We start from the raw sequence: 10,000 nt of genomic DNA, 5'->3' as shown, positions 1-10,000 counted from the left end.
GTGTGTTAGACACTCACAGGTGTTGGGAAAACACATTGTGTTAAGACATAACCAAACGTTAACACACATCCACACACACAAACACACACACACCTGTATCCTTCCTAACACACCTGTATCCCTCCTAACACACCTGTATCCTTCCTAACACACCCGTATCCTTCCTAACATACCTGTATCCTTCCTAACACACCTGTATCCTTCCTAACACACCTGTATCCTTCCTAACACGCCTGTATCCTTCCTAACATACCTGTATCCTTCCTAACATACCTGTATCCTTCCTAACACACCTGTATCCTTCCTAACACACCTGTATCCTTCCTAACATACCTGTATCCTTCCTAACATACCTGTATCCTTCCTAACATACCTGTATCCTTCCTAACATACCTGTATCCTTCCTAACATACCTGTATCCTTCCTAACACACCTGTATCCTTCCTAACATACCCGTATCCTTCCTAACACACCCGTATCCTTCCTAACACACCTGTATCCTTCCTAACACACCTGTATCCTTCCTAACACACCTGTATCCTTCCTAACACACCTGTATCCTTCCTAACATACCTGTATCCTTCCTAACATACCCGTATCCTTCCTAACACACCCGTATCCTTCCTAACACACCTGTATCCTTCCTAACATACCTGTATCCTTCCTAACACACCTGTATCCTTCCATAACACACCTGTATCCTTCCTAACATACCCGTATCCTTCCTAACACACCTGTATCCTTCCTAACACACCTGTATCCTTCCTAACACACCTGTATCCTTCCTAACACACCTGTATCCTTCCTAACACACCTGTATCCTTCCTAACACACCTGTATCCTTCCTAACACACCTGTATCCTTCCTAACACACCTGTATCCTTCCTAACACACCTGTATCCTTCCTAACATACCTGTATCCTTCCTAACATACCTGTATCCTTCCTAACATACCCGTATCCTTCCTAACATACCCGTATCCTTCCTAACATACCCGTATCCTTCCTAACATACCTATATCCTTCCTAACACACCTGTATCCTTCCTAACATACCCGTATCCTTCCTAACATACCTGTATCCTTCCTAACATACCCGTATCCTTCCTAACATACCTGTATCCTTCCTAACATACCTGTATCCTTCCTAACATACCTGTATCCTTCCTAACATACCTGTATCCTTCCTAACACACCTGTATCCTTCCTAACACACCTGTATCCTTCCTAACACACCTGTATCCTTCCTAACATACCCGTATCCTTCCTAACACACCCGTATCCTTCCTAACACACCTGTATCCTTCCTAACATACCTGTATCCTTCCTAACATACCTGTATCCTTCCTAACACACCTGTATCCTTCCTAACACACCCGTATCCTTCCTAACATACCCGTATCCTTCCTAACATACCCGTATCCTTCCTAACATACCTGTATCCTTCCTAACATACCTGTATCCTTCCTAACATACCTGTATCCTTCCTAACATACCTGTATCCTTCCTAACATACCTGTATCCTTCCTAACATACCTGTATCCTTCCTAACATACCTGTATCCTTCCTAACATACCTGTATCCTTCCTAACACACCTGTATCCTTCCTAACATACCTGTATCCTTCCTAACATACCTGTATCCTTCCTAACATACCTGTATCCTTCCTAACATACCTGTATCCTTCCTAACATACCTGTATCCTTCCTAACATACCTGTATCCTTCCTAACACACCTGTATCCTTCCTAACACACCTGTATCCTTCCTAACACACCTGTATCCTTCCTAACACACCTGTATCCTTCCTAACACACCTGTATCCTTCCTAACATACCTGTATCCTTCCTAACACACCTGTATCCTTCCTAACACACCTGTATCCTTCCTAACACACCTGTATCCTTCCTAACACACCTGTATCCTTCCTAACACACCCGTATCCTTCCTAACATACCCGTATCCTTCCTAACATACCTGTATCCTTCCTAACATACCTGTATCCTTCCTAACACACCTGTATCCTTCCTAACATACCTGTATCCTTCCTAACATACCTGTATCCTTCCTAACATACCCGTATCCTTCCTAACATACCCGTATCCTTCCTAACATACCCGTATCCTTCCTAACATACCCGTATCCTTCCTAACATACCCGTATCCTTCCTAACATACCTGTATCCTTCCTAACACACCTGTATCCTTCCTAACACACCTGTATCCTTCCTAACACACCTGTATCCTTCCTAACACACCTGTATCCTTCCTAACATACCTGTATCCTTCCTAACACACCTGTATCCTTCCTAACACACCTGTATCCTTCCTAACACACCTGTATCCTTCCTAACACACCTGTATCCTTCCTAACATACCCGTATCCTTCCTAACATACCCGTATCCTTCCTAACATACCTGTATCCTTCCTAACACACCTGTATCCTTCCTAACACACCTGTATCCTTCCTAACACACCTGTATCCTTCCTAACACACCTGTATCCTTCCTAACATACCTGTATCCTTCCTAACACACCTGTATCCTTCCTAACACACCTGTATCCTTCCTAACACACCTGTATCCTTCCTAACACACCTGTATCCTTCCTAACATACCCGTATCCTTCCTAACATACCCGTATCCTTCCTAACATACCCGTATCCTTCCTAACACACCTGTATCCTTCCTAACATACCTGTATCCTACCATAACACACCTGTATCCTTCCTAACATACCTGTATCCTTCCTAACATACCTGTATCCTTCCTAACATACCCGTATCCTTCCTAACATACCTGTATCCTTCCTAACATACCTGTATCCTTCCTAACATACCTGTATCCTTCCTAACATACCCGTATCCTTCCTAACACACCTGTATCCTTCCTAACACACCTGTATCCTTCCATAACACACCTGTATCCTTCCATAACACACCTGTATCCTTCCATAACACACCTGTATCCTTCCATAACACACCTGTATCCTTCCTAACACACCTGTATCCTTCCATAACACACCTGTATCCTTCCTAACACACCTGTATCCTTCCTAACACACCTGTATCCTTCCTAACACACCTGTATCCTTCCATAACACACCTGTATCCCTCCTAACACACCTGTATCCTTCCTAACACACCTGTATCCTTCCTAACACACCTGTATCCCTCCTAACGCACCTGTATCCTTCCTAACACACCTGTATCCTTCCTAACACACCTGTATCCTTCCTAACACACCTGTATCCTTCCTAACACACCTGTATCCTTCCTAACACACCTGTGTCCTTTCTAACACACCTGTATCCTTCCATAACACACCTGTGTCCTTCCTAACACACCTGTATCCTTCCTAACACACCTGTATCCTTCCATAACACAGCTGTATCCCTCCTAACACACCTGTATCCTTCCATAACCTACCTGTATCCCTCCTAACACACCTGTATCCTTCCTAACACACCTGTATCCTTCCTAACACACCTGTATCCCTCCTAACACACCTGTATCCTTCCATATCACACCTGTATCCTTCCCAAACACACCTGTATCCTTCCCAAACACACCTGTATCCTTCCATAACACAGCTGTGTGTCCCTGTCTTCCCTCCAGGTGCGTAAGGAGTATGGGAAGTGTTTGCGTACCCACTGCTGCAGTGGTAAGAGTGTAGAGACCTCCATCTCGTCCTCTGGAAAGAACCACACCACGTCTCGAACCCCAGGACGATACTCCACGGGGTCGCAGGTCATCTTGCCTGCCTGTACACCTGGACGCTACTCCACAGAAGACTCCCAGGTGAGACCAGGTTAGCCTGTAGGACTAACCTACAGTACAATCAGATTCAACTTTAACTCTGACTTCTGATTCTAGAAGTCTTGGAAAGTTACCTTGGAAAGTCACCTTTTATCCCTGTCTCTCTCTCTCTCTCTCTCTCTCTACCTCCCCCTTCCTTCTCTCCTTCTCTCTCCTCCCCTCTTCCCTCCCCCTTCCTTCTCTCCTCTTCCTTCTCTCCTTCCCTCTCCTCCCCTCCCTCCCTCCCTCCCTCCTTCCCTTCCCCCCTCTCCTCTCCTCTTCCTTCTCTCCTTCCCTCTTCCCTCCCTCCCTCCTTCCCTCCCTCCTCTCCTCCCCTCCCTCCCCCCCTCCCTCCCCCATCCCTCCCTCCATCAGAGTCGTATCAGGAGGATGTGGAATGATACAGTGAGGAAACAGGAGTCATCCTTTATGACAGGAGACATCAACAGCTCAGCCACACTCAACAGAGGTAACCATGGATACTACAACCTATTCAGTATAACAACAATACTGTTATATATAATGCACTGACAGAGTAAAGAGTAGTTTCTATTACTCCTCCTAATGCTATCGTTAGCCCACTGCTGATGTCACTTCCTCTATGAAGGACAGAAGAGAGGAAGTATTTGGCGTGGCCCACTACATTAAGACTGGCCCACAACACTAAGACTGGCCCACTAAGTGTGTGAAGACTGGCCCACTACACTAAGACTGGCCCACTAAGTGTGTGAAGACTGGCCCAATACACTAAGACTGGCCCACTACATTAAGACTGGCCCACTACACTAAGACTGGCCCACTAAGTGTGTGAAGACTGGCCCACTACATTAAGATTGGCTCACTAAGTGTGTGAAGACTGGCCCACTACACTAAGACTGGCCCACTACACTAAGACTGGCCCAATACACTAAGACTGGCCCACTAAGTGTGTGATGACTGGCCCACTACATTAAGACCGGCCCACTAAGTGTGTGAAGACTGGCCCACTACACTAAGACTGGCCCACTACACTAAGACTGGCCCACTACACTAAGACTGGCCCAATACACTAAGACTGGCCCACTAAGTGTGTGATGACTGGCCCACTACATTAAGACTGGCCCACTAAGTGTGTGATGACTGGCCCACTACATTAAGACCAGCCCACTAAGTGTGTGAAGACTGGCCAACTACACTAAGACTGGCCCACTACATTAAGACTGGCCCACTAAGTGTGTGAAGACTGGCCCACTACATTAAGACTGGCCCACTAAGTGTGTGAAGACTGGCCCACTACATCAAGACTGGCCCACTACACTAAGACTGGCCCACTAAGTGTGTGAAGACTGGCCCACTACATTAAGATTGGCTCACTAAGTGTGTGAAGACTGGCCAACTACATTAAGGCTGGCCCACTACACTGAGACTGGCCCAATACATTAAGACTGGCCAACTAAGTGTGTGAAGACTGGCCCACTACACTAAGACTGGGCAATACACTAAGACTGGCCCACTACACTTAGACTGGCCCACTACGCTAAGACTGGCCCACTATACTAAGACTGGCCCAATACACTAAGACTGGCCCACTATACCCTATAACTGGGGCAGATGGCTAGTTATTCCAGTAATCTATTCCATGTGACTGTATAATGGAGTGCCAGTGCTACCTATTGAAACAGATGAACGAGACTCTGACTCTTCATCTTATTCCTCCTAGTCTGACCAGTGTAACCAGTCTGACCAGCCTGACCTGTCTAATCAGTCTAACCAGTCTAACCAGTCTGACCAGTCTGACCTGTCTAACCAGTCTAACCAGTCTGACCAGTCTAACCAGTCTAACCAGTCTGACCAGTCTACCAGTCTACCAGTCTAACCAGTGTAACCAGTCTAACCAGTCTACCTGTCTGACCAGTCTAACCAGTCTGACCAGCCTGACCTGTCTGACCAGTCTGACCAGTCTGACCTGTCTACCAGTCTAACCAGTCTGACCTGTCTGACCTGTCTGACCAGTCTGACCAGTCTACCAGTCTGACCAGTCTAACCAGTCTAACCAGTCTGACCTGTCGAACCAGTCTGACCAGCCTGACCAGTCTGACCAGTCTGACCAGTCTGACCAGTCTGACCAGTCTACCAGTCTACCTGTCTGACCAGTCTAACCAGTCTGACCTGTCTAACCAGTCTGACCAGTCTGACCAGTCTAACCAGTCTAACCAGTCTAACCAGTCTGACATGTCTGACCTGTCTGACCAGTCTAACCAGTCTAACCAGTCTGACCAGTCTACCAGTCTGACCTGTCTACCAGTATACCAGTCTGACCAGTCTAACCAGTCTAACCAGTCTAACCAGTCTGACCAGTCTACCAGTCTGACCAGTCTGACCAGTCTAACCAGTCTAACCAGTCTGACCTGTCTAACCAGTCTGACCAGTCTACCAGTCTAACCAGTCTGACCTGTCTAACCAGTGTGACCAGTCTAACCAGTCTACCAGTCTGACCTGTCTAACCAGTCTGGCCAGTCTGACCAGTCTGACCTGTCTGACCAGTCTGACCAGTCTGACCTGTCTACTAGTCGAACCAGTCTGACCTGTCTGACCTTTCTGACCAGTCTGACCAGTCTGACCAGTCTACCAGTCTACCAGTCTACCTGTCTGACCAGTCTAACCAGTCTGACCAGTCTGACCTGTCTAACCAGTCTGACCAGTCTGACCAGTCTGACCAGTCTAACCAGTCTAACCAGTCTAACCAGTCTGACATGTCTGACCTGTCTGACCAGTCTGACCAGTCTAACCAGTCTGACCAGTCTACCAGTCTGACCTGTCTACCAGTATACCATTCTAACCAGTCTAACCAGTCTGACCAGTCTGACCAGTCTACCAGTCTGACCAGTCTAACCAGTCTAACCAGTCTGACCTGTCTAACCAGTCTAACCAGTCTGACCTGTCTAACCAGTCTGACCAGTCTACCAGTCTAACCAGTCTGACCTGTCTAACCAGTGTGACCAGTCTAACCAGTCTACCAGTCTAACCAGTCTAACCAGTCTGACCAGTCTAACCAGTGTGACCAGTCTAACCAGTCTAACCAGTCTAACCAGTGTGACCAGTCTAACCAGTCTAACCAGTCTGACCAGTCTGACCAGTCTAACCTGTCTGACCAGTCTAACCAGTCTGACCAGTCTAACCAGTCTAACCAGTCTGACCAGTCTAACCAGTCTGACCAGTCTGACCAGTCTAACCTGTCTGACCTGTCTGACCAGTCTGACTAGTCTGACCAGTCTGACCTATCTAACCTAATCCTGGTTGGAAAATTCCTAGAAACGGGAGGGAATAAGCAGGAAATCCTTGGGAAATGTACCATAATTTTGCAATTTTACTTGCGGACCTGATGTGGCCCGTAAACCATGAGTTTGAGACCACTGTATTATGGTGGAGCTAGGCCTCAAAACAAGGTCTTATGAGATACATTATGTAATGTAACGGCATCTCAGTGCTAGAGGCGTCACTACAGTACCTGGTTCGAATCCAGGCTGTATCACATCCGGCCGTGATTGGGAGTCCCGTAGGGCGGCGCACCATTGGCCCAGCGTCGTCCGGGTTTGGCCTGGGGTAGGTCCCTCATTGTAAATAAGAATTGGTTCTTTAACTGACATGCCTAGTTAAATAAAGGTTAAATAAAATGTAAGAGTTCATGACTATACCTAGGATCTAACTTGGTGAAGGCCACAGGACTGAAAATGAACAAATACAACAACCATGTCTCTGACTAACAAATACAGTCATGGGTGGTAACTCTACAATTCACTAGAGAAAGGCTGCAGGAATGACTGTCAAGCTTATTTCTGGGGCTTTTCACTTGAACTCTGTTTGTCTGATTGATTTACATGTCTTCTCTCCCTCTTCCTTTCATGCTCTCTCTCACACCCACTCTATCACTACACTCCTCTCTCTCTCTCTCTTTATCTCTCTCTCTCTCTCTCTCTTGATATACCTTTACACCTCTCTCTCTCTCTCTCTCGCTCTCTCTTTCTCTCTCTCTTTATATACCTTTACACCTCTCTCTCTCTCTCGCTCTCTCTCTCTCTTTCTCTCCCTCTCTCTCTCTCTTCATATACCTCTACACCTCTCTCTCTCTCTCTCTTCATATACCTCTACACCTCTCTCTCTCTCTCTTTCTCTCTCTCTCTCTCTCTCTCTCTCTCTCTCTCTCTCTCTCTCTCTCTCTCTCTCTCTGTCTCTCTATCTATCTCTCTCTCCCTGTCTCTGTCTCTGTCTCTCTCTCTCTCTCTCTCTCTCTCTCTCTCTCTGTCTCTCTATCTATCTCTCTCTCCCTGTCTCTGTCCCTGTCTCTCTCTCTCTCTCTCTCTCTCTCTCTCTCTCTGCCTCCACTAGGAGCGAAGGCTAATCATCTGTTAACTAATACTCTCCTTCATCCCCATGGTTCTAACCATCCTTATAACTCTCTGCTGGGGGACACCAACCACCAAGCCGTCTGTAACAACCCCAATGTGGCTGGCATGTACAACACACAAGGTGTGACACTCACATTCCTATGTATGACCTATGACCCCTATTTACCCTTCATCCTAGTTATCCTCCAAGTTCATTTTTTAATGGAACGTATTGATTGAACGCTTGAAACGATTGTTCTTTTTGTGAGAACTTTTGTTAACTTTTGATATTCCTGCACTTTATTGTTTTGAGTTATTTTTTCAGTTAAAATTTAAACACACTGGACTTGCAAAGTATCACGTTCTTATTGACCCCTGGACTGTGCAAGTGCATTTCACTTTTGACTTCAATGTTATTGACTTTAAAAACATTTTTTATATATAATTGATTTTGATGGGTCCTTGATTCTAAAATGGCCGCCACTGCTCATGATTCTGTCTGCATGCCTGTGAAAATGACTCCCAGATGAGGCAACCAATCATGTTGTGAGACATCACCATAGCGTCCCATTGGTCAGGTCTCAAAGAATATACGTTTTAACACAAGTTATGTAGTTCACCTTTTAGATTTATGACCTTAACGTGTAAGTTATCCGTCTCAGATTCAACATGAACATTAACGAATCATCTGGGATCTATGAGTGCTTGTGCTGTTTGGTGGGAGTCTGTTTTATGAGCTATGAATGAGCTATGAATGAGCTATGAATGCTCTATGAATGCTCTATGAATGCCCTATGAATGCCCTATGAATGCTCTATGAGTGTTCTATAATGCTCTATGAATGCTCTATGAGTGTTCTATAATGCTCTATGAGTGTTCTATAATGCTCTATAATGCTCTATGAATGCTCTATGAGTGTTCTATAATGCTCTATGAGTGGTCTATAATGCTCTATGAGTATTCTATAATACTCTATGAATGCTCTATGAGTGTTCTATAATGCTCTATGAATGTTCTATAATGCTCTATGAATGCTCTATGAGTGTTCTATAATGCTCTATGAGTGTTCTATAATGCTCTATAATGCTCTATGAATGCTCTATGAGTGTTCTATAATGCTCTATGAATGCTCTATGAATGCTCTATGAGTGTTCTATAATGCTCTATGAGTGTTCTATAATGCTCTATGAATGCTCTATGAGTGTTCTATAATGCTCTATGAGTGTTCTATAATGCTCTATAATGCTCTATGAATGCTCTATGAGTGTTCTATAATGCTCTATGAATGCTCTATGAGTGTTCTATAATGCTCTATGAATGCTCTATGAGTGTTCTATAATGCTCTATGAGTGTTCTATAATGCTCTATGAATGCTCTATGGGTGTTCTATAATGCTCTATGAATGCTCTATGAGTGTTCTATAATGCTCTATGAATGCTCTATGAGTGTTCTATAATGCTCTATGAATGCTCTATGGGTGTTCTATAATGCTCTATGAATGCTCTATGAATGCTCTATGAATGCTCTATGAGTGTTCTGTAATGCTCTATGAATGCTCTATGAGTGTTCTATAATGCTCTATGAATGCTCTATGAATGCTCTATGAATGCTATATGAGTGTTCTATGAGTGCTCTATGAGTGCTCTATGAATGCTCTGTGTGTTTTGTGTTGTTGTGTTATGCCGTCGTCTGGTAAAGGTTTTTGTGCTTGCTGTATTGCATCGTCTGTTTTCAGTATGTGGGTTCTGTTCATGTGTTGTTAGTATGTGACATTGTTGTACTGTGGGTTCTGTTCATGTGTTGTTAGTATGTGACATTGTTGTACTGTGGGAAAAGTTGGATT

General features: G+C 45.0%; 1 protein-coding gene across 7 annotated transcripts in view; it reads left to right on the top strand.

Annotated features, from left to right (window-relative positions):
- Positions 1–10,000, top strand: part of LOC129842060 (adhesion G protein-coupled receptor L3-like) — a 362,294-nt gene that overhangs the window by 348,437 nt on the left and 3,857 nt on the right. For 3 of the 7 annotated variants that reach the window (XM_055910441.1, XM_055910442.1, XM_055910440.1), the window contains 3 exons: positions 3,614–3,796; positions 4,169–4,262; positions 8,159–8,299. In XM_055910441.1, the coding sequence (XP_055766416.1) occupies positions 3,614–3,796; positions 4,169–4,262; positions 8,159–8,299 (418 nt within the window). The remainder of the gene's footprint in view (positions 1–3,613; positions 3,797–4,168; positions 4,263–8,158; positions 8,300–10,000) is intronic. The other 4 variants (XM_055910444.1, XM_055910443.1, XM_055910446.1 and 1 more) reach the window with 2 other exon arrangements.

This window comes from Salvelinus fontinalis, unplaced genomic scaffold (assembly GCF_029448725.1).
Source record: "Salvelinus fontinalis isolate EN_2023a unplaced genomic scaffold, ASM2944872v1 scaffold_0010, whole genome shotgun sequence".
Classification (NCBI taxonomy): domain Eukaryota; kingdom Metazoa; phylum Chordata; class Actinopteri; order Salmoniformes; family Salmonidae; genus Salvelinus; species Salvelinus fontinalis.
This window is presented reverse-complemented; position numbering and strand designations above follow the sequence as displayed.